The sequence below is a fragment of the Arabidopsis thaliana genome, chromosome 3 (genome assembly GCF_000001735.4).
Source record: "Arabidopsis thaliana chromosome 3, partial sequence".
NCBI classification, from domain to species: Eukaryota; Viridiplantae; Streptophyta; class Magnoliopsida; order Brassicales; family Brassicaceae; genus Arabidopsis; species Arabidopsis thaliana.
In genome coordinates, this window is record NC_003074.8 from 314,504 (window position 1) to 336,737 (window position 22,234).

Consider the following 22,234-nt stretch of genomic DNA (forward strand, 5'->3'; position numbering starts at 1 on the left):
GATTTAAAAAAAAAAAAAAATTGTTACTAACGGCTAGTTTACCCCCAAAAAAAAATGATTTTACTAACGGAGGAGAAGTGTTTCGAAAATTCGACAATGATTAAGAAGAAAGTTAGATCAAACGAACAGGATCACAGGAAGAAGGTACAACGTGAAGCAATCAATGAGGCTAAAATAAAATATTGAGAAATTTGCTCAACCATATGATTTCATTAATATATAATAATGAATAACAGTTCTATCATATAAATAAATAATTTATAATCCACCACATGACAACAGATGGGTTTTCCCATTTTATTTAACTATAAACAGTATTTTGCTCTCACAGATCCACAAGGACAAGCATATTCAAGGATGTTTTAGTTCTTAAAGAAAAGATAAAGAGAGACCAGACGCATAGTGGTAACTTGGTCTACAAGTTAGAGTGGCCAAGCCGGAGAAGGACACGGTGCCACGAAGTGTTGAGAACCCCTCTTAGGTTCCACACCGACTCCACATTTTCCGGTTGAACATTCGCCGCCGAATCAACCTGCACATTTCCACAGTTTTCTATTAACTCTTGTCAGAAGCCATTTATATTAGCTGAGCAAGATGTTGAGGCTTTACCGCTTTGGCGATGACCTCTGTAGTCTGTGAAACATCAATGGTGGCTTCAAACAACACCCATGCCCATTTGTCACTGGAGCTGTGTTCTGAGATGTACTGCTTTCCTGGTTCCTGCGTTCTAGAAGCTTCCACCCAGTTTTTGCCTCCATCCAGGGATATGTCCACTCTTTCTATCCCGCGTCCACCTCCTGAAACCGCATATCCTTTGATACTTACCTGCAATTTTTTTTTTTTAATTGAATTAGCTCTTGCTTTCCTACATTGGTCAGATCAGATTAGGTAGTGAATTCCGCGTTCTAACCTTTCCAGGCTTCACCATTTGCACATCCTCCACAGAGCAGATTGCACTCTGTTAACAATGATAAACGAGTATGGGGTCAAGACTCAAGACAAACTAATGTTCATTTACAAATTCTACTATCTGATCAAATTCATAAGGCAACTGGTCCAAACAAGTAAAATTTTCAGTATACCAGTAGAAAATATGATCAGTCGATTCATCACCATCATCAACTGTTTTCATGGAAGAATACAGAATTACGAACTTCGCAAGAAAATTGGAAAATCTTAATTTTGTAGCGCATATAAACGAAAAACGTCATTACAAAGTCAAGTATTCTGTAAGAAAGAAGGGAAAGTTGTATTTACCTGAACAGGGAAATCCATTTGCGGTCTCCTAGAGGACCAGTTGATATTATCCCAATTGACAGAGGGTGGAAACATTTTGTAATCTTTTTGCATGAAGAATCCCTACATCACATTTTGATCCAAGTCCCTTACAATGTTAGAACAGTTTCTGATTGCTAAAAAGAGGGTAAAAGCCGGACACTTTAGTTGAGACCTGGCTTTCTTCAGCGATGACATTGATGGAATCAAGCCATTTGACCGAACGAGCACCAATCACACCAGGGACAACCACCCTTAACGGAAATCCGTGATCCCTGTTCAGGGTCTTCACAGAAGAAACACGTTTTCCAACAAATAAGCACATTTCCGAGTACTCACTCATACTCACATGTCAAACAAGTGATGATTTAAACACAAGTGAGACTAATTTAGGAGAGCGATATCAAACCTCTCCATTCATCTCATAAGCGAGTAGAACATCCGCTTCAGGATTTGTGGCTTGACTTAGAGTGATTGACGCCTTATAAGGGCCCCCATTTTCCTCCTAGAGATATAGAAAGAGCATAGACTTTTCATGGGAATTCATAACAAAGCATAAAAAGGTGGAATTTATTAATATATATCTACCTTACAGCGATCAACACTAACGAACTCAACATGTCTGGCTCCTAAATTGGTAGAAGCAGTCAGCTTTGGTATCCCCACAAGCTCAAGAACATCGGCCAGTTTCGCCCCACCCCAGACAGCTGAAAGGCAAATTCTTTCAAGACAAGTATGTATTGAAAGCATGGGAATGGGAGAAAGAGAGACGAACCGTTGCCAATAGCAGAAACATCCCATCCAACACCTCTAACATTCCTAACTTTGCTCATGGCAGTCCTTCTGTTACCGGCACACTGCATTGAAACAAAAGTGATGTTAAATTAAATGTGGAGAAAAACTAAAGGTAGAAGATTTACTCAAAGGAAGAATGAACCTGAAGAGTAGCAGTAACATTGTACTTTGGGAGGGACCTGCAATTTTGAGGAGGAAACAAGAGTGGTGCTTGATGGAGAGATACAAGATCAAAGTTGGAGAATGTAAAGAGAGGCAAATAAATAAAGGTACCTGATGTCTTTGATAAAGAGCTTTCTCGGGTTCTGGATCAATCCAGTAAGGGTGACGGAGTAGCTGGTTTGGCAAAAGAAATAGCAGAAATGAGCGGAGGAGGCAAAATTGAAGATGAATGAGAGTGAGAGAGAGACCTTTGAAGGTGATCAACAATGGGGATGGGACCATGATTTCGCTTGTAGAAAAGGTCGACGGGAGTGACATAAGATGAGACTAAGGCCGAGCGGGGAGGCTCGGCGTTGAAAGGTTCCTGCGGATCACCCAAATTTAGATGCCATGAAGAAAAAGGCTATATCAGACTAGTGACTGATTCGATTGGAAAGAGAGAAGAAGAAGAAGAAGAAGCTTACCTTGGCGTTGACCTTGAGAGAAGGGTGACGAGGTGGTTCCTGCGAGTATTCCGAAGGACCTCTAATTCCAGGCATTCTTCTTTCGAGGAGGAGATACCGAGGAAATGACGATTGAGTGCTTTCCTTTGTGACGTCTCTCTCTTCTTCAAAGGAAAACTATGGAACGGCGTCGTTTTAGGTTTGCGTCTCTTAATTTGTGGATAACAGACAGAGCCCAAATTGAGCCCAAACAAAAACAAATTGTGAGAGATGGCGGTGGCCAAACTTCACGGCGGAGGTATGGCGGCGATGCGTCTTCTTCTACTTCCTTCCCCGATGACGCACCGGCGACCATCAACGCTTCCGAGCACTGCCTCTTTATCTCCACGGAGATACATCGTCGCGTTGGCGGCCAAGAGAAGCCCTAAGCGTCTCAAATACTCTACTCCTCGTTTCACCAAGGAGGGGGAATTGGTGTACATCGAGGTCGATCCTTGTGGTGTTGATTCCTGGAAACTCCAACCTGTCATTGACCTTCTCAAACAAGGAGCTGTTGGTGTTATTCCCACTGATACCGTGTAAACAAGCTCTTCCTCTCCTCTTTACTTCTTCTTCTTCCTCCTCTTTTGCATTTTTTTTGAATTTCTGTTTCTCCGTAGATATGCCATTGCTTGTGATTGTAAAAACCATTCCGCTGTTGAGCGTCTCCGAAGGTTAGCTACCTACCTCTCACTCTTGCTGCTTTTCTATTCCAATCCAATCCTTTGAGCTGACTCGTGTTAGCCCGTGTGTGTCTCTCTCTCTCTTTCTTAGGATTAAAAAGATTGAATCCTCCAAGGTAAGCAAGCAAGGAACACTTGTTCTATATTTCTGCTTTGCTCAATTTGAATCCTCCATAGGTTTGAGTTTGATTATTCCATCTCAACTTATGCAGCCACTTAGCATCTTATGCCGTTCCTTACGAGATATTGACACTTTTACAATGGGCTTTCCTCGTGGTGATGGTCATGGTCATGCTAACGTTTTTCGAGCTGTCAAGCAATGCTTACCTGGTCCTGTGAGAGCCTCTTCTTCTCTTGTTTTCTAATGGATACTCAACATATTCGCAATATCCAAACAGTTTTCTTATCAATGATCTTTGGCATTTTTTTTTTTTTTAACAGTATACCTTCATCTTGACTGCAAGCAAGGAACTACCCAAACAGTGTGTAGGTTATGGCACCACAAGTGTGAAATATGCATCTAGGAAAAACGTGGGTGTCCGCATATCTGATGATGCTCTCTGCCAAGCTATTCTGCAGCAGATGGATGCCCCATTGATTTGCACAAGGTTTATTTCTTCTTTAAAATCTCGTCACTAGCTACAGAGAGACTGTGGACTCTTCGACCAAGTTGTGTAATGTATGGTAAATAATGACAGTGTGAAAGGGCCTAAAGAAAATGAATGGATGATCGACCCAACCGCAATAGGTGACATATATGGACCAGAGGTATTTATAGCTCTCACTCTTTCTCAGCGACTAAAGAACATCTTTGGTTGCTCTATTCTCTGTTTCGGTTTCCTTTTACAGGGTCTGGATTTTGTGGTAGACGGAGGTATACGAGTGGCTGAACCATCCACCATCGTGGATATGACAGGACCATATCCCAAGGTCATAAGGGAAGGGAAGGTAATATATTATCTAAACATTCTGTGCTTCATCCATCCAAGGACCTTAACTTGACCGTGTGGTTGGTTTGTATAGGGACCTATATTGCCGTGGATGGTGGTTGAGGACGACGAGTCTTCCCTGCGCCAAGATCTTATGGCGTCTGGCACTTAAAACAGAGACAGACACAGATTAGGTCTTTGTTTGACATCTACACACAAAGACACCTTGTAGCTGGAGAATATGAATAATGTGAATACAATTATTACAAATGCGAATTCAAAATCCATACACAACACCGGACACAAAAAATCGTTACATAACCAAATACACATGTATGGGGAAGTGGAAGACCAAGCCAAAGAATAAGATGATGAACACAATCATATATATAGGTATGAAACTCAAAGAACCCAGCTTCTTTTCTTGGTGGGATATTTTCGTAATATGGTATCTTAAAATCAGTTGCGGGTTTTGCCGTAGAGATTTGTGTAAACCGGCTTCGTACGTTGCACAAGGATCATACTCAAGGCGGCCGCAATGAGGCAGAATCCAGACATTATGAGTGACGTCAAGAAGTAACAGATGGAACCTCGGCATCTCAGGACATCGTCAGGATTGAACAAGGATCCTTGTGCTTGCCTCTCTGCTTCGCGGTCATAAATGGAACTTGCGATCAGCCCCGAAAAGACTAAGGATCCCGCTGGGTTGGCCAGCGTCAGGAAATTGTATAAAGCTCCAAACTTCTTTAGACCAAAGAGCTCAGAGGCAGTGGCTGGGACGATGGCCCAGTGAGCACCATAGCCAAGTCCAATCAATAGTGTGCCGATGTGCATAGCTCCAGGCCATCCGTATGCAAAGAAGATGTGTCCTACTGACATTACAAGCTGAGCCACTGCTATAGCAACCGGTCTTGGGTACGCATAGTCCCTGCAAATCATTTCGAACCACAATCAATTCCACAGCCAAATGTCATTGTCATTCTTCTGGGACAGTATCATACCTGACGATGAGTTCGGAGAAATAACCGCCTCCAATGCGTCCAAGGAAGTTCCAAATGCTAATCATGGACACAAAGACGTGAGTGTTATCGTAACCGAGAGACTGACTCATCTGCCCAAGGTTATCTATGACCGTTAGACCCGAACCAGATCCGAGCAAGAGGGAGAAGAAGATGAGCCAGAAATCGGCTTTAACGAGTGCTTGAGTTAAAGTAAAATCCTCGCCTCTGTGAGGGCCCCTCCGTCTCTTGACCCGAACAGCACCCTCTGCAGCTGCTTGCATCAGCTTTGCTTGCAACTGAGCAATTCTCTTATGTCTCTCCACTGCAGGAAGCAAATCTACTTCTTTTGGTTTCTCGTCTTCCACTTCACTAAATATAAGCTCAGGACCATGGTCAGGGGTGGTGGACTGTCCCGGATCCTGACCTTGCTGATCGCCAAGGAGAGGTTCTTCGAGCGTGTCACAGGGGTCGGTTGATGCTGTGAAGCAACTCGTTGCGATTGGTATGAAGATGGGTACAAGAAGAATGGCAAACAAGACAACGGTGAAAGCAATGATGATTGAATGGCTAAGATCAATGAAATCTTCAACAAGCATCACTGCCATGAGATAGGCAGCAAGTAGAATGCAGACGGCATAGATGACGGTGAAGCTGGTGGCATCAGAAGAACGGATCTGTCTGTGACCACCGACGGGTCTGATGAAGAACATGAGAGGAACAACAACAACTGAAGGGGCAACAGCAACCATGAAGATGAGGGATGCACGGTCAGAGGAGTGGATCATTGTGTATACCTGGGAGAGGATGGCACCGCCGAGGCCAGCAAACCCCTTGAGGATACCGACGACAGGACCACGGCTCTTGGGAAAGTTCTGAACACCAGAAACTAATGCAGCGGTGTTGAAGTAGGTCTCCCCGTTGTTCCCAACAAAAATGAGGATACACATCTGAAAGATGACAAAGAGATTCAGATTAAGTTGATGAATTGCTTGTAAAAGGAACGTCGAGCAAAGACCAAAAAGGATCCCAGGAGATATTCCAATTGCACTTTCACAATCTTGACCAGAAAGATTAATAGTCAACTGGTTTTCTTATAGAAACAGTGAAGGAATTCAATTTCCAAGCTACAGAAGGATCACTCTCTCTCACACAGATTTGACAGCCATTTCATAGGAACCACCAAACAACAACCTTAAAAACGCAAACTTTGGGAGATTCGATTCTCCAAACAGACATCATTAAAAGAAGGAAGAGAAAAAAGCAAACTTTAGTCCAAAATAGAAACAGAAAGCTGGAGAAAAAGAAAGGAAACAACTCACAGCCCATAAAGGAAGAATGGGAGCACGACCGGTGACGATAAGCCAAACCCAGCCATAGCCGACAAGGTTCTGGACAGAGCCGACGAGAAGAGCGGCCCAGAGAGGCAAGATCTCGGAGAGAGTACCAGCGAGGAAGCCGACACTATCGCCGAGATCTTTGGCGACACCGAGCCTGGAGAGCTGTTTCTGGTTGTAGTTGAGGGAGCTCTTGATGACAGGAGAGATGCTGCCGAACAAGTAACCGATGCCAGCGCAAGACTGAATCCACATGGCCGCAACAAACACTAGCCATCTATTGTTTATGAACGATTTCACTCTTTCTCGCGTCGTCCTCGCCATTTTTTCGATTTCTTTGTACGATCAACCTTGTATTTCTTTCTTGGTCTCTTGATGAATTGATGATGATCTTTAGATCCCTTTAATCTTTCTTTCACAAGAAATTAACTAGGACTGTTGTTAATCAGTTGTTGTTTTTTAATAAAAAAATGTATTAGTCGAACTTAGAGTAATAATTAGACAAAACATTAAACGAAATATTTCCCATTATGTTACTAGTATTTTATTCGGCGGCGATGCATGCCCTGTCATACTTACATTTTGGGACCACATTCAAAATCATTTTTCCAGGTCTCATTTAGTAACTTACCATTCAAAGTTTAACTTAAATCTGATAACTAACAAATTTAGTATACTAGCCGACAAAGAAAAAAAAAACAAATTGATTAGTATAATACTAGCCGACAAAAAAAAGATTGACTGAATATATGATGATCTCTCTTATTCTTTAAATTTTTTTATAAAAAAAATCTCACTCAGTTGATAGATCACACACACCACCAATGTTTACTGGTAGCTTTTAAATAGAAACTATTTTCTAACAATAGCTTATTCCTCTATATACAACAATCAACATTTGCCTACCCAAAAAAAAATAAAAAACAATCAACATTTGATTCAGAAAATATCTATATTCAAAATGTCTACTGGGCCTGGGGGAGTCTTTTTCTGTATGTGTACCCTTTTTTTTTTACAATACAGGTTGCGTTTAATCGAGGATACAAAGAAATTACCATATGCAGCCACATATAATTGATTGGGTGATGTATGCATTTGATAGTATTTTTTAACCTCGTTTATGTCATTAGTTTCTACTGTATATATATTTTGGCTTCATTATCGATAGCGAGATCAGATCATTATTCCGACGGTTCATTTTCTATATTATTTTATAATAAATCTTTGTCATTTTTATGTTTTATCTGATGTAATTAAAGAGATAGAATCAGATATTAATGTCTGATTATTTACGGCAATGATTCATTTCGACGAAAGAATTTTCAAAAGAAACAGAATAAAACACGTTTTACAGGAGGCATTAATAATCGCAATCATCCGCCATAAATGCTGATACGAATGCAATCTTTCGTTTTAATTATTTTCTCTTGAAGGGATCGATCGTGGGAACATCAAGAAGTGATAACGAGGCAAACCAAACATTTATTTATTCTCAAGTATTTTATACTACTCTTACTCTATTTTTGATTTTCTTCAGTAAAGTTTCACAAGCTAACTTGTACACTTTTATCTTAAAAATGAAAAGAAAAACAAGCACATGAGAGATGAATAGATAACAATATTATACCAAGCTAGGTTTATACTACAAACATAAGCCGGTGATTAAAATAAAGATGTTAGATGTGAATGTGAATTTGAATGGCGATGACCAAAATCGTGATAATAGCAAAGAAGAGAATGGCATGAACCAATATTGAGATCCCGCTTGTGGTCATGTTGCCGCACTCCAACACTCTCCTCCTCGCCGGCAACTGAAACAGAAGCCCCGGCGATAACACTACGAACAGCACCACCGCAACCGCCACCGGCCCCCAGTCCGCTCCTCCCATATCTACCTCAATTAGAGCTCCAAAAAGATTTGATCGTCTTATTAGGTGTCAAAGCACTACTTGGAACAATATTACATATACACACACAAGTGTATTAATGCACTTGGTATATATATATTGTACGTGTGATAATAGGTGTGTTTTGTGTACTTTTTTGAAATTCAGAAACTATTGAGATTATTTAAGGATGACAAAAGAAGGCAGATTGAGACTTGACCAGTATCTTTCTTTCTTGTTGGATGGATATATACATTTAGTGGCTATGTATATAAAGTTAAAGTGTTTGATACTTGATTGCGTTTATTGGTTTGGTTTCGATTCTTTTGCTTTCCTCATGTGGATCTTATCCCTATTTCATTACTAATACTACGTGATTTGATTAATAACCGCGTTAGTGCATAATAAAATTATGGTGTTAAAAAAATAAAAATTATGGCGTTAATTAGTGTATTGTGTATTATTTTTGCGATTGACGTTTTAAAATTACTTCAGTATATATATGACTTATATATGTTGCATGAATATTATTACATCCGTCAGAAGCGGATGGACTTCCCTTAAACTCAGAACCGGAGCAAGAACGTAAGGTGTTATATGTTGGCTTATGAATTGAAATGCCTTAAGAGGAGAATCATATGCTTGCTTATGAATTGAAATGCCTGAAGAGGAGGAGAATCATATGCTTGGCCTTCAAAACAAGCAAAATACTATCGATCTAGATATTTAATTATTTTTTTGTACAGATAATTTAAAATACTATATCAGAGAATAGTTCTTTCCTTCATCCCACAAACTTGAGAAGAACCCTCCACTTTTGTCCAGCCCAAGCCACATATATATTATTAATTAATCGTATTGACATCAAGTTCATTCTCACATTTACGCGTACATTATAAATATAAGCACATAATAAAGTGGTAGATGTTTATAGAGAGACGTATATTATAGCTAGAGAAGAAACAGAAAACAAAGATGGGGTTGGACTGGGGACCGGTGCTAATGTCGGTAATTTTCTTCATCGTGTTGAGCCCTGGAGTTTTGTTTCAGCTGCCCGGAAAGAGCAAAGCGGTTGAGTTCGGTGGGTTTCAGACAAGCGGCCCCTCCATTGTCATCCACACTCTCCTCTTCTTCGCCTTCATCACCATCTCCCTCATCGCCCTTCACATCCACATCTACGCCGCCTAATTAACCCTACCTTCCCCTTCACGTCATGGCTCCTTTTCTTCATTTCTTGATTTCTGATTTTCTTGTGGAATACTGTTAGTTCCTTCTTTTATGGTTGGTTCATTTATCAAGAATAATCATTTTTATGAACCATGTATATTGTCATAATTAAGTTCCCACTTTTTATTTTGGTTTTGAGATTTCAAAGAGTAAGAGTAACTTATCTCGCCTACTTATTACAGACCCCAAATAAAAGCTTTAATTCCCACTAATATCTTATCTTGAAGCAACGTAGAACAGAACTTATGACTTACGTATAATATAACTAGGTCAACGTACGTAACTCCACTTAAATCCTAAAAGTCAATTTTCATCATCTAAGCTAATAACAGTCGTCAGTTTCTCACAATATTGGTCCGCCTTAAACCTCTCTCGAACCGAAGAGATATAAGAAGCGGCTCTAGCGTCAACGCAGTCGTCCACTCCGTTAATACCTCTGCCGATCAGCTTCTCTGCCATCATGTTCAGCTTCTTTTCCATATCCTTACCCTCAGGAGCCAAGGCTGCCAGTCACTAATTATAGACATGTATATATGAAAGATAGATAGCTATAATTAGCTAAACTAGATTTAAAAGAAAGGTTAATTACGTACATGGTTGAAGGAGGAAGCTAACTTTAGGAGGGAGAGGCGTAGTGGCAGTTACGTAGTTGTTGAAATCAGGTTGACGAGCGTAGGAAGTCGTAGTGGAAGAAGTGTAATGAACATTATTATAAAGGTCTTGGGAAGGAGTTGGAGATTTCACAGCTTTGCAAAAGGGCATTAGCTTAGCTATCATGAACCCTCTTGATCTCCTTCTGTTCATCTCCATGATATTACAACTCTTTTTTTCTTTCCCGATCGAGATCTACCTGTAGCTGGTGTTTCATGCATTCAAACATAGTGTGTTGTTGCGTAGATATATATGGGAGGGTTTCGTTATGTTGTGACGAATACATGCAGGGAGATAGAGATATCAAAGACGCGTGGTCCTTCGTCTTGCAATAATATCACTCAGAAGCATAACATGTTGATGACGAGATCTCAACTTTCAGGCTCAAACAGCCACGACGACACATCTCATTTTACAATTTAAAATATATGATATATGTGTAATTATACAGTACAGGGTTCAATCCTTACGCACTATATTTACGCTCCTTAATTATCTATCTTCCGCGGTAGACAGATGATACGGACGATTTATGAGAAATATCTCGGAGAAAATTTATAAGATATATCTTGTAGTTCAATTAATAGATATATTATTCTCTAAGTTCTATATGAAATAATGGATGGCGCAAAGCCGCAAACTCTACAATTTCTCATTGCAAAACATATTTTCCCAATTGCTATATAAAAAAAGAACATAACATTTTTCCATTCAATGGGTTCGGAAAAAAGTGAAAGTGTTGAGATTAAGGAACCGTTATTTTATCCGTGTTTAATAAATTTTGTGTAACTAACTTTTTCGTATAACTTTTGAAAAGAATCAAGAAAATGTGGATAAGTTTCGATTTATGTAAGAATGTGAATTAATTTATTCGTGAGAGATTAATATAAAGAAATTCACAAGCGAATAACATTATCTTCGTGCGGTATTGTGGCGGCGGTAAATTAAAACGCAACAATTTGAGTTTGATAATTATTACGAAAGACTTAATTAGCTAAATCTGTAAAATAACATTATCTTCGTGCCGATGTCATCAAAACACTCTAGAATAGAAAAGGAAGAAAGCATATCTTTTGAGAAGATTCTGACTGTTATGTGATCTATATATATTCTGTTGCATATTTGCTTTTGTGTTAAATGGTCCAATGGTATAATCCAATAATATCACCATATTCCGGATGACATGGTCCTTGGTTCTTTTTGTAAAGATTTGGGCTTGTTGGGCTGACTTGACATTATGAAAAACACGAGAGCCCAGGCTAATGGGCCTAACAAAGAAAGCGTCCTCCGTTCTAAAGCGAAACGTGAAGCATATTCGCAATTGGATCCAAGAAGAAACCTCAAAGTTAGCTTTCGTACTCTTTCTCATCTTCATCTCCACAATATCCTTAGCTTGTCACTAGTTTTGGAATAATCGGTAGGTTTGGGATACATAACATTGTTTTTGTAGATGATAGACTCATCATTGCTTCTTTATGTTTGGTAATTTGATGATGAATATACTTTCGATTACAGGGCAGCCGAGACTAAGACACCAAAGCAGATGGATTCAAAGGTCCCATAAAGACAAAGATAAGGATTAGTATTTTTGAGATATGTGAGTTGCTGCTAGTTTAAAAGTAAAGGTCTGATGGTGTGAGCCCAACGTTTTTGGGAAAGTAAATATTACAATCCAATTCCTCTAATCATTCCTTCAAGCAAAAGGGAGGGAAGATGTGCATTTGTGTCAAGATGTGGTGGAAATTATCAGAGGGTTTATCAACGGCATGTGTATGAACACCTTGGTATGTCGTCACCACCACTCCTTCGTCTCCCCATTGCCTCTGCACTTGCTTCTTCACTCTGCATCCTTCTTCTGTGCACTTATAATAGCTCCTATATATATATATATTCATATTTTACATGTATGTATATGAGTCTCTTATTTGATCACCATAGCAAGCATACAGTATCATTCATTGATGATTAAGTACGTACCTGGGGAATGGATTGTTCTTGACTGCTTTTTGGCCGTACTTCCTCCACCTGTATCCATCATCCAGTATATCAACCTGGCTTCTTGTCTGGAACGCGTACCTCGCTTCTCTCTCTTTCTTCTTCTTCTTACTCCTTGGCTTCTCTTCGGATGATGTTGTCGGCTGAGCAGAGTTGTCGACCCCATGAAACTCTGTCAAGCGAGGATCAACCGATGATGAACATGGAAACAACACATCACACCTCCTATCCTCCATTTCTTAACTCCCTCTGCGTTTATGGTGGGAACTTGAAAAAAGCCAAGGAGGGGAGGGAGAGAAAGAGAGACGTACACGGTAGCGAAGATGCCAGAGAAAGTGATATATATTGAAAATATGGCTACATTAGCGGATCCATCACAGAAAAAGAGTTTTGTGGAAACAAAAAGGTGTGGCGGCTACATCATTCTGATTTATATTATTATATATGCAACTCCTTCAAATTTTGGTTCAATGGATTCAAATTTCAAACATATTTCTTGGTCAAGAATCAATATGCATCTAGATCTCTGAGGTAATCATTCTTTTCTTATTTGATTTACAATTTGGATTAGCAAGGTTTCCAAGATAATATCCAATATCACGTGTATTTGAGGTTCACCTACCAAACTTGATTGAATTCAATAAACAATGAGCTCGAATGATGTTGAGATTGTTGACTATTTTGGCTCTTTGCTTTCTTCTATACTTGTCAAAAGTATATAATCATTGATTCCATGGATTATTCATCCCTCCATAGTTATTCAAACTTGATTCATATTCACTTTTTACACACAACATAGAATTATAATAATACTAGGCATTGATCACATGTAGGATTTGAGACGGGGTCGCGTAAGGGACTGCGCTCCATCCACCAAGACAGTGGTGCCTGTCATGAAGCGTGAGCCATCGCTGATCAAGTAGATAACAGTGGAGTAGAGGTCTGTGTCCGGGTTGAGCCACTGGCCGAGGGGTGCAGCGTCCTTGACCAGCTTCTGCGCTCGGTCTCTTCCCACAGAAGCTGTATACTCATCATCCAGATGCAGCCCTCTAGAGATCATGTTGACCCGTATCTTGTGCTTCCCGAGACTCATGGCTGATGCCTGAAACCCAATCATCAACAAACATATTCAAGTTACGAACGCGATGTGTCTAATTAGGAGCTAGGATGCATACCCGGACGAGCTGGTGAATAGCGGCAGAAGTTGAAGCGTAGGCATCAGCGCCAGGGTAAAGCGCCCTCTCTCCGCTGGCGATAGTGGCCATGAAGACAATGGAGCCTCCTGATCCATGGTCCTTCATCCTTGTGGCTACAGCCTTCAAGAGAAACCATGGAGCGGTGAGATTGATCTTTGTGATTCTGTGGAACTCATCTTGAGAGACTTGAAGAATGTCCTGCACCTTTCCTGCAAGAAAGAAAGATTGTTGAATAAAGGAATGATCAACACACAAGAGCATCAAAGGCAGGGTAGTGAAAAACAAGAAGCAAATTAAACCTTGGTAGGTATAAGAGTTGAGAAAAGCATCGAAATGGCCGGAAAGTTCCCATGCCTTTTGGACAGCGGCATGAAAAGCAACTTCAGAGTCAGATTCCATGTCGAGTGCTATAACATCGGCAGGGAAGGCTCCCTCAATGGAATCTCTAATCTTGTCTACAATGCTCCTTAGGGAACCCTCATTTCCCATCATTACCAACCTAGCAACAGTACATTGCATTTTTTGAAGGTTAACTATAGACACCAAAGTCAACCACAACACAAATCGGGGCTAGAAGAAGAAACACAGGATAGGAGGAAAGAAGACAAAATGAGAGACTCACTTGCAACCGTGTTTGGCTAGATGGAAAGCGATGTTTCGGGACACCTCGTCGCCGTTGGATGTCATCAACACTCTCTTCGCCGGATTTTCCATTTTGCCAAAGTAACTCTTTATAAAACAATTCAGCAGATTCAACAAGACTTAAGGGAGGGAGGGAGTGAGATTGATTCGATCGCCAATTCTAAATAACTATAAAGAGTGGCTGCAAAAGCTCTTACCGGAACTGTGTCTGTGTGTTACCAAAACGGCGAAACAAAGCAAATAATTAATGCCTAACCACATGATCCACCACGTTCTGTTGTTACCTTCTTTAATTTGTAGATAGAAGAAGATGGTGATTGATAACGGAGATGTATTTTTTTCTTTAATAAAAAGCCCACTTCAAGGCCCAGATCCATTTCTGTACTTTGTAGGTTTTCCAACTTTCCCGGCGCCGGAAGCAAGCGTAAGTTATCACTGTTCCCCAACCAAATTCCATCATATCCTATTATCCTACTACTAATGGATCCATCTCCAAGATTCCTAATTTCACTTTGCTACAAACTTATTTCGTGTTTTTGGTTTATAATTAATAGCCGTTGTTGGTTATGAATATGTAAGCATAAAAGGCATTTGGGAGCTCCAGACAGACAATGAATCATCAACATCAGGTACTCTGTCTTTCGTTTATGTTTCTGTTCCATTCTTTTGAAATATATAGAGGAGGAACTTGTTATTAGCTAGTCCATTGATCAACACACAAAGAGTGAGAATGAAAGCAATTCCTCCAACCAAAAGGATGCTTTCCCTTATTGATTTAGTTGGACCAATATATAAAGAGAACAAAGGAGGGTGTTGGTAGGTAACAAAAGATTCTAGGTGGTGGGAGGGTAGTGGATTTTTGAAAACCGTGTGTTGACTTAATGAAAGAGGTGTAGAGTAATGGGATTGTGAGAGTGTTAAATAATAAAAGACTAGGATACGAAATCATTGTGACATGTCAATTTTTCAAGTGGGTGGTGGAATCCGCAACAAAATATAAAATAAGAAAAATGCTTTGCTTGCTTGCTTGCTCTACTTTGCCTTCTTTTTGCAACCAACATGACGTTATGCTGGAAAGGAATCAAATTGTTACTTGGTCATGCACCTGTGAACGTTACGGAGAGGTCTACCTCAAGATAACGAATGATCTATTATACTAGTAAATACCACATCTTGCTTGAGAAGGAGAATATAATCCCCTTTATGATCATCAAATTGACCCCAAATCTTCACCCGACTTTTGGTAGTATTCGAACAATTATAACAGAATCTAAAAGTTGCTGTGCCCGTGCCACGTCATCTCTAAGAATCTTTAGTGGCACGTGCTCGATCAACTAATGAAAACAAGGTTCGGTTCCGGTGGCCTACCATTTTTATCCTCCTTCAACTTCCCTCTCCCTCTCTCTTTTAGGAATTTTCCTCAGAAATTGGAGGACTCACACTCTTCTGGGTTTCTGCTGCAGCCAAATCACCAAGGAGATACATACTACAACCATGGATGATGATGAATATGCCAAGCTCATCAGGAGAATGAATCCTCCCAGGTTTTTCTCTTTCTCTCCATACTCTTTTATTGTTTTCTAGGTCCTCTGTTTCTCCATGCTCCGTTTGTGAGCCTCTATACCCTTGTAAAGATTCCAGCTGCTAAAACATTCATCTTTATTTATGTATGTTTCATGGTGGATACAGAGTTGTAATAGACAACAACGCAAGCGACGATGCCACTGTTATTCAGGTAAATAAATCTGTCTCTTCAAATTGTTCAAGTGGTTCTGTACCAAACAAAGAGATTTTGAGAAAACAGAGTTCCCTGTTTGTTTGTGGTGCTAAATAAAAGGTTGATAGTGTGAACAAACATGGGACTCTATTGGAAGTAGTACAAGTGCTCACTGATATGAATCTTGTGATCAAGAAAGCTTACATCTCTTCCGATGGAGGTTGGTTCATGGACGTTTTCAAAGTCATCGACCAAGATGGCAATAAGATCAGAGACACTCAAGTCCTTGACTATATCCAAAAGGTTTCTAATGTATTTCATCACTTTTTTTCTTTCATTTTCAACAGGTTTTTTTCTTTGTGTAAAACGTTTGTTGAATTCATTGCGCAGAGGATAGAGAGCAACGCTGGGTGGTTCATTCCACCTTTGAGAAGCTCAGTTGGTGTAATGCCCACTGACGAATACACATCCATTGAGCTCGCTGGAACTGACAGACCCGGTCTCTTGTCTGAAGTATCTGCTGTTCTCACAGACCTTCACTGCAACGTTGTGAACGCTGAGATATGGACTCACAACACCAGAGCTGCAGCGGTTATTCATGTCACGGACAATTCAACTCATTCTGCCATTACTGACCCGATTCGCCTTTCCACCATCAAGGAGCTGCTGTGCAATGTAGTGAGGACAAACAGCGGCTCAAGAGCTGCGAAAACAGTCTTCTCTTGTTCTGATACACACAGGGAGAGACGGTTGCATCAGATCATGTTTGATGATAGGGACTACGAGGGAGTCAAAAGAGCAAGGACATCGGCGTCAAGGCCCAGTGTCACACTAATGAACATTGAGAAGGATTATACCGTTGTTACCATGAGGTCCAAAGATAGACCAAAGCTTGTGTTTGACGTAGTCTGTACTTTGACTGATATGCAGTATGTGGTGTTCCATGGCATGGTCAGCACAGAACCAGTGGAGGCTTATCAGGTAACTACTCAACGGCCGTCTGTTGGGATCTCTCTTCTAACAATAATATGAGTGTTTTGCTGCAGGAATTTTACATCCGTCATGTGGATGGACTTCCCATAAACTCAGAAGCAGAGCAAGAACGTGTCATACAATGTCTGGAAGCAGCCATTGAGAGGAGAGCATCGGAGGTAACCAATTAGGAATGTGAAAATTCTCTGTCTTGGCTCAAATTACATTCTGTTCTGCATCGATTTCTGATATACTCAAGACAGATTGTGCATATGAAACATACTTTCAGGGTTTAGAGCTGGAATTATCAGCAGAAGACCGAGTTGGTCTTCTCTCAGACATAACCAGAACATTCCGAGAGAACAGCTTAACCATTGTGAGAGCAGAGATATCAACGCGAGAGGGTAAGGCTAAAGACACGTTCTACGTTACAGACGTGACTGGAAACCCGGTTGAATCAAAAATCGTGGAGTCAATCAGACAACAGATAGGAGTAAGCAAGCTGAAGGTGAAGAAGAAGGAGAAGGAGCATTGCTCTGTTCTTGGTACAAGCAGGCCTTCGCACGAAACAACTACAATGGGGTATTTGCTAAGTAACATCTTCAAACCCAAGTAGCTTCAAGCTTCACCTATCTCACTCATAGTCATAGAGTGTGTGTGTGCTTTGTATAGGTTAGACAGAGTAGGGCATCATTTAAGCTGATCGTAGCGATCCCCTCTCAACAAGTCCCTTGTGTGTAAATTTGTGTGAACAAAATAACAGGAACTGCCTTTGAATAGATACGGCGTCAGTTAATACCGTTGATTAATGGATCCAGGGGACATTAATAAAGATGCAAAGTGTTTACTATTATGATTTAATGAGAGCATTCGAAAGATCAATAAGAGATGAAGAAGAGGAAGACAGAGAAAGGTGAGCTTAAAACAACTCTCTCTCTAATTACAAACTATAATCTAAAACCTGTCATTACAGCCATTGACTAGTTTCCTAATCTTCCTCCACCACATTCTCTTACAAGAAAACTTCAAATAGAAAAGAAAAAAGAAAGCAGAGGAAGGGATCAGAGCCAGAGAGCGCCGGCGTCTTTGAGAAGAGGAACGAGAGAGCCGTTTATGTGAGAAGCCATGACTCTGTCCATAGCTCCAACCAGTTTACCGCCGATGAAGACGACCGGGAGAGACCCTGGAGAAGAGGAGCCGGAGCAGCCGAGGAGACGAATGAGGGCTCGCTGGATGTCGCCGCCGTAGGGGTGGAGGTCGAGCTCGTGGACGGCGGGGCTGACGCCCATTCCTCTGAAGAGACCCTTCACGGCGTGGCACATGCAGCACGTGCTCACGCTGAAGATCACCACCGCGCTCTCAGAAGCCAGGGACTCTATACGAAGCAGACCAGTGTCAGCCACCATCCCCAAACCGCCGAATCCTAAGCTGCTCATCTTGTATGATCCCCACGATTCTGTCTGGTATTGCATCTTTGATATCTCTTCTCTTTCTCTTGTTACACTTTTGTTTGGAAAGAAACTAGATTAAACACGAATAAGAGAGAAAGAGGGATTGGCTAAAGTTTGTTGGTGAGAAGAGAGTGAGAGCCATGCAGAGTATTTATAGAGGCCTACTACACCTCTGAGTCTAACTCTGTTTTCCTCTAATTATTAGTATTATTGTTTCTTTCTTTATTATTTGTGTATAATAACATGACCTCTATTTACTTCTCCATGAAAAAAAGAAAAAAAGTAACAAAACATATGAATTAAAACCGATGACATCAAGATAGTGATTGCTGTTGAAAACAAACACCGATAATAGTTATCGGAATAATTTCATTTTTTTGTAAAAAAAAAAAAAAAGGCAAGGAGAGTTGAAGAACAGGCTTTTATCAGAAGGGAGTTGTTGGTAATAGACGGCTCCGTCTGTCCTTCTTGTCGGCTCTTACCGCTCTCACCATTAATTTTCTTACCACTTAATTCTCTCTTTTTCTTTCTTTGTATTTTCAGATACATGATCATAAAGTAAGAAACCATAATTTCCACGTAGATAAGCTCCCTCAATCTGTACAATATGGATTTTGGCAGGGTTTTTCTTTTATTCCATTCTACTCTGTAAAATATATAATTCCATACGACCGAGTAATCATCAATCCAGCAAATGTGTAATCATCACATCATAATTTGTTAAGGAGTCAGAATCTTATGTTTCTTATCCAGATTAATAGCATCCTCCTTATATATATAGAAAAAGAATTATGACTCGAGAATTATGATGTGTACATATTTTATAAGAACAGCACCCATGAATTAATTTGGATGGGTTTAATTATAACAATATTAAAATTTGAACAATTTTATATAGAAAAAGCCTTTTTTTTTTTTCTTCAAAGTTTACAAAGTTTGTAGTTTGTGACATGCTTTTGGCTTCCACGCTTGTGTCCTTTATACACGAAATGCCTTTTTTGTGTGTCTCAGGTTTGAGCTCCACAATAAATTAAATCTTAAAATGAGATTTAAAACGAAGGATTGATGGAAGAGAAGATTTTATATGTATATTGAATATAGTAAGAGAAGTCCGTACAGTTATGCTCCCTCTAGCTGAAAAAGAAAGTTACTTCTTTTAGTGTTTAAACTCATGTATTTCTTTTCTGGAAAAAAATCTTTGCATGAGAAATCGTAAAAGATAAATAATCTTGTCGGATTGTGGTTGTCGGATCGCTTTACCTTTGATTTTTGATTTTTTTTTTAAAAATCTAGTTTTCCTGACAGAAGACTTACGTAACACTTGTCATACAATGTTTGATCTGTTCAACCGATTCTCCGATATTAACCCTTTCGAGTAGCGTATGTACATGCTTTTCAATAAGGGTATTTTGAACATTTCTGAAGTTCGTATTCAACGCCTGAAACTTGAAACTTTGAACATTCCTTATTCCTTTGTATATTGATCTAGCTCTTTTCTGTTTTTGGCTTTTTTTTTTATTCTTCAAAGTTTAAATATGTATATACAAGGCTAACATTATACAAAACTTTAAAAATCTTTCGTTTTATGATTATCAATAAAAAGATGATTTTCTTCTTGTAAAAAAAAACATTTTAGAGAGAAAAAGAAAAAAAAAAAAGAGATTTTGATCGATCGGACGGGTAGGGTTAGATGGCAGGAAACGAGAGCCCTCTGGCCTATATTAATTAGTACAACAAAATATATAAATTGATATCAAAATAAAAAATAGAAAGAATACGAGCGTGATGCTATCTTTTCAGCTTTATCTGGTCTTTGCCATTTATAAATATCTGTGTGTATGTCTCTCTTTGCACAATATTAATGTTGTGCTTTGTTATAAATATATCTTCATTTCATATTTTTATATTTTCAAATTTCGTTTTTTTTTTACCTCTTACGGTGAAACAAAGCCGATAGGGAGATGAAAGGTGGGGTTTGAACTAAACCCTAAAATAAGCTTTAGAGAGTTCTATCGTCGAAGTATAATGGTCCGAGTCTGATTCCAACACCTGACCAAGATATGTCCCTACGGGTTATAAAACAATGTATATATTATATATATACAAACAGCTGGCTCATATATATCTGTAATACACTGATACAGAGGAAGGTACATATCTGTGCCTATGTATGCGCGTGGTGTAGCTGTATATGCTATGGAACATGTATATATGTTATAATGTATATTGAATTTCCAAAAAGCTTTAGTTAGTAAAAAAATAAATGGAAAACGTAAAAACAAAAAAGAAGGCAAAAGAAAAAGGAAGATATCGCATGTCGGTGTCGCGGCGAAAAGGCGGTGAGGGTATTGTGGGAGTGCTCACGAATTCCCCTAAAAATCCTCATTTATAATTAGTATATAACCCTAAGCCCATGCAAACTGCAATCCCACTCATCTTTATCACTAACACTAACTATCTTATTATTTCACCAAAAGATAAAAGTATTTCATCGAGATATACGTCGATATGTTGTTCTGCATGCAGGTGCATGGCCCTCTATTATTTTTTGTCGACCACAAGTTTTTGTCTGTTTACAACATAAGATTTCACTTATTATTGTTTTTTTATTTTAATTGTTTGTTTATCGCACTGATAGTCTGATACACACATTCACGAACTGCGTTTATCCCTCATTGCCACCTAATAATTAACTTAGGCTTCACAACATTTGTATATCCCAATTCATTTATTATATACAGTTGTTTACCGCTACATATATGTGCATAGTTAATCTAGGAAATTAATGTTCTAAGCTTTTATCGTAGTTAATATTGGAACAAAAATATATAACCGAGTAACAAAAGTCGTAGTAAATAGTTTTAAATATAATATTTAACAAAAAAATATAGTATAAATATAATAATGCCGATCGACACCAAAGTTATAACTATATATCAATCCAAGCCTCCTCATTCAGAAAGCTTTCTTTTATAAAACTGAAATATTGTTTAGTATAATTAGTACTAAACAATGGTCAAACTGAATATTCACAATTGTGTTTAGTATATTTCGAAGTAATTTATCGTGTAAATAAAATATTAATTGTATATATCGTTGTAAAATATAAGAGGAACAAAAAAAGAAATGGAAATAGAGTAAATAAATCAGTGATTAAGGAATGGGATAGACACAAATGAATCATACGGATTTAAATTAGAAAAAAAGAAATTCAAAATAAGAGAGAGGGTGATTGACCATCGGGAGGAAGAGAGGGACATTGGCAACAAAGTGGTAAATAGAAGTAGAATTAAGAAGACAACAACAATAAAAGAAAAGAAAAAAAAGAGAGAGAGAAGAAGAGATGAAACAGAGTTTTGTGCCCCACGCGAGCCGCCTCGCCTCCCCCTATACCCTGAACCTTTTTTTCTCTTTCTCGCTTAAACAGACCTAAACCCAATTAATCATCCCTTAGCTTATTTATTAGGGATCATATTGATACGGAATTTGCAGTCCCCACTGATAACTGAAAGGCTTTTATGTAGTACTAGTCGTATTTACGTGAACACATTATTCTTTGAGTATTATCTTCCATACAAGAGGAGTATATTAATAGACTTTTACCTTAGCACTCCGAATGATCCTCGACTATTGTTTATTAATACACAAAACACTCCTCTCTTTTTTTATTCGTACACAAAACACTCCTCTCTTCTTTTATTCGTTATTTTAAGAACTGAATTGGTGTTCCTTTAAATTTTTTTTAACACGTTCCACGCGTACTTTTTGTGTGTTTACCTTTTTTAATTTACTAATTAATAATGTAGTACGTACTATATAGTTAAAGAAAGAGGGCA

At 39.1% G+C, this 22,234-nt stretch overlaps 11 protein-coding genes and 1 long non-coding RNA gene across 32 annotated transcripts; 5 read left to right on the plus strand and 7 right to left on the minus strand.

Annotated features, from left to right (window-relative positions):
* Nucleotides 1-189: 189 nt before the first annotated feature.
* SOX (sulfite oxidase) lies at nt 190-2,928 on the minus strand. Of its 3 annotated transcripts, NM_111057.4 has the most exons (12): nt 2,697-2,928; nt 2,481-2,596; nt 2,344-2,406; nt 2,213-2,249; nt 2,051-2,132; nt 1,864-1,982; nt 1,685-1,780; nt 1,451-1,561; nt 1,258-1,359; nt 911-958; nt 610-825; nt 190-532 (listed from the first exon to the last, which is right to left on the minus strand). In NM_111057.4, the coding sequence occupies exons 1-12, from the start codon at nt 2,769-2,771 to the stop codon at nt 416-418; spliced, it is 1,182 nt and encodes a 393-aa protein (NP_186840.1). In that variant the 5' UTR covers nt 2,772-2,928; the 3' UTR covers nt 190-415. The 3 variants fall into 3 exon arrangements, with proteins under 3 accessions (NP_186840.1, NP_001078089.1, NP_001030620.1); NM_001084620.1 differs by lacking the exons at nt 1,864-1,982; nt 2,051-2,132; nt 2,213-2,249; nt 2,344-2,406 and having other exon boundaries at nt 193-532; nt 1,685-1,777; nt 2,512-2,596; nt 2,697-2,809; NM_001035543.1 differs by lacking the exons at nt 2,213-2,249; nt 2,344-2,406; nt 2,481-2,596; nt 2,697-2,928 and having other exon boundaries at nt 193-532; nt 2,051-2,209.
* Nucleotides 2,833-4,618, plus strand: AT3G01920 (DHBP synthase RibB-like alpha/beta domain-containing protein; the record flags this gene model as incomplete). Of its 2 annotated transcripts, NM_111058.5 has the most annotated exons (8): nt 2,833-3,253; nt 3,335-3,388; nt 3,489-3,513; nt 3,610-3,732; nt 3,839-4,005; nt 4,096-4,165; nt 4,247-4,345; nt 4,421-4,618. In NM_111058.5, exons 1-8 carry the CDS (start codon nt 2,946-2,948, stop codon nt 4,496-4,498), a joined length of 924 nt encoding a protein of 307 aa, NP_566156.2. In that variant the 5' UTR covers nt 2,833-2,945. The 2 variants fall into 2 exon arrangements, with proteins under 2 accessions (NP_566156.2, NP_001325721.1); NM_001337363.1 differs by having other exon boundaries at nt 4,096-4,345; nt 4,421-4,498.
* On the minus strand, nt 4,558-7,187 carry AT3G01930 (Major facilitator superfamily protein; the record flags this gene model as incomplete). Of its 3 annotated transcripts, NM_111059.5 has the most annotated exons (3): nt 6,647-7,187; nt 5,328-6,274; nt 4,558-5,254 (listed from the first exon to the last, which is right to left on the minus strand). In NM_111059.5, exons 1-3 carry the CDS (start codon nt 6,983-6,985, stop codon nt 4,786-4,788), a joined length of 1,755 nt encoding a protein of 584 aa, NP_566157.1. In that variant the 5' UTR covers nt 6,986-7,187. The 3 variants fall into 3 exon arrangements, with proteins under 3 accessions (NP_566157.1, NP_850497.1, NP_001327001.1); NM_180166.3 differs by having other exon boundaries at nt 5,328-7,160; NM_001337364.1 differs by lacking the exon at nt 4,558-5,254 and having other exon boundaries at nt 5,303-6,274; nt 6,647-7,160.
* On the plus strand, nt 6,164-6,670 carry AT3G01065. Its single transcript, NR_140802.1, has one exon. It is a non-coding gene; the product is annotated as an other RNA (long non-coding RNA).
* A 769-nt stretch (nt 7,188-7,956) lies between the features above and the next one.
* Nucleotides 7,957-8,779, minus strand: AT3G01940 (transmembrane protein, putative (DUF 3339)). Its single transcript, NM_001337365.1, has one exon. The coding sequence runs from the start codon at nt 8,548-8,550 to the stop codon at nt 8,338-8,340; it is 213 nt and encodes a 70-aa protein (NP_001319445.1). The 5' UTR covers nt 8,551-8,779; the 3' UTR covers nt 7,957-8,337.
* Nucleotides 8,780-9,351: 572 nt separating this feature from the next.
* On the minus strand, nt 9,352-10,843 carry AT3G01960 (uncharacterized protein). The gene is made up of 2 exons (NM_111062.2): nt 10,368-10,843; nt 9,352-10,277 (listed from the first exon to the last, which is right to left on the minus strand). The coding sequence occupies exons 1-2, from the start codon at nt 10,582-10,584 to the stop codon at nt 10,078-10,080; spliced, it is 417 nt and encodes a 138-aa protein (NP_186845.1). The 5' UTR covers nt 10,585-10,843; the 3' UTR covers nt 9,352-10,077.
* AT3G01950 (peroxidase (DUF 3339)) lies at nt 9,431-9,975 on the plus strand. The gene has a single exon (NM_111061.4). It carries the CDS (start codon nt 9,523-9,525, stop codon nt 9,733-9,735), a length of 213 nt encoding a protein of 70 aa, NP_186844.1. The 5' UTR covers nt 9,431-9,522; the 3' UTR covers nt 9,736-9,975.
* Nucleotides 10,678-10,848, plus strand: AT3G01961 (uncharacterized protein; the record flags this gene model as incomplete). The annotated part of the gene is made up of 1 exon (NM_001125081.1): nt 10,678-10,848. The coding sequence occupies one exon, from the start codon at nt 10,678-10,680 to the stop codon at nt 10,846-10,848; it is 171 nt and encodes a 56-aa protein (NP_001118553.1).
* Nucleotides 10,849-11,448: 600 nt separating this feature from the next.
* WRKY45 (WRKY DNA-binding protein 45) lies at nt 11,449-12,909 on the minus strand. Its single transcript, NM_111063.4, has 2 exons — nt 12,403-12,909; nt 11,449-12,300 (listed from the first exon to the last, which is right to left on the minus strand). Exons 1-2 carry the CDS (start codon nt 12,654-12,656, stop codon nt 12,111-12,113), a joined length of 444 nt encoding a protein of 147 aa, NP_186846.1. The 5' UTR covers nt 12,657-12,909; the 3' UTR covers nt 11,449-12,110.
* A 42-nt stretch (nt 12,910-12,951) lies between these two features.
* Nucleotides 12,952-14,884, minus strand: AT3G01980 (NAD(P)-binding Rossmann-fold superfamily protein). 6 transcript variants are annotated; one of them, NM_001084622.2, is made up of 5 exons: nt 14,456-14,884; nt 14,239-14,345; nt 13,916-14,115; nt 13,596-13,825; nt 13,083-13,522 (listed from the first exon to the last, which is right to left on the minus strand). In NM_001084622.2, the coding sequence occupies exons 2-5, from the start codon at nt 14,328-14,330 to the stop codon at nt 13,244-13,246; spliced, it is 801 nt and encodes a 266-aa protein (NP_001078091.1). In that variant the 5' UTR covers nt 14,331-14,345; nt 14,456-14,884; the 3' UTR covers nt 13,083-13,243. The 6 variants fall into 6 exon arrangements, with proteins under 6 accessions (NP_186847.1, NP_001078090.1, NP_001326217.1 ...); NM_111064.5 differs by having other exon boundaries at nt 12,952-13,522; nt 14,239-14,884; NM_001084621.2 differs by having other exon boundaries at nt 13,028-13,522; nt 13,596-14,115; nt 14,239-14,791.
* Nucleotides 14,885-15,595: 711 nt separating this feature from the next.
* On the plus strand, nt 15,596-18,629 carry ACR6 (ACT domain repeat 6; the record flags this gene model as incomplete). 11 transcript variants are annotated; one of them, NM_001337375.1, is made up of 8 exons in its annotated part: nt 15,596-15,606; nt 15,722-15,802; nt 15,948-15,993; nt 16,096-16,278; nt 16,366-16,956; nt 17,022-17,126; nt 17,237-17,860; nt 17,967-18,559. In NM_001337375.1, the coding sequence occupies 7 exons, from the start codon at nt 15,596-15,598 to the stop codon at nt 17,561-17,563; spliced, it is 1,344 nt and encodes a 447-aa protein (NP_001327456.1). In that variant the 3' UTR covers nt 17,564-17,860; nt 17,967-18,559. The 11 variants fall into 11 exon arrangements, with proteins under 11 accessions (NP_001327456.1, NP_001327457.1, NP_001327459.1 ...); NM_001337374.1 differs by having other exon boundaries at nt 17,237-17,529; nt 17,620-18,552; NM_001337372.1 differs by having other exon boundaries at nt 17,211-18,559.
* On the minus strand, nt 17,772-18,569 carry ROXY1 (Thioredoxin superfamily protein). The gene has a single exon (NM_111066.4). It carries the CDS (start codon nt 18,417-18,419, stop codon nt 18,009-18,011), a length of 411 nt encoding a protein of 136 aa, NP_186849.1. The 5' UTR covers nt 18,420-18,569; the 3' UTR covers nt 17,772-18,008.
* Nucleotides 18,630-22,234: the final 3,605 nt, after the last annotated feature.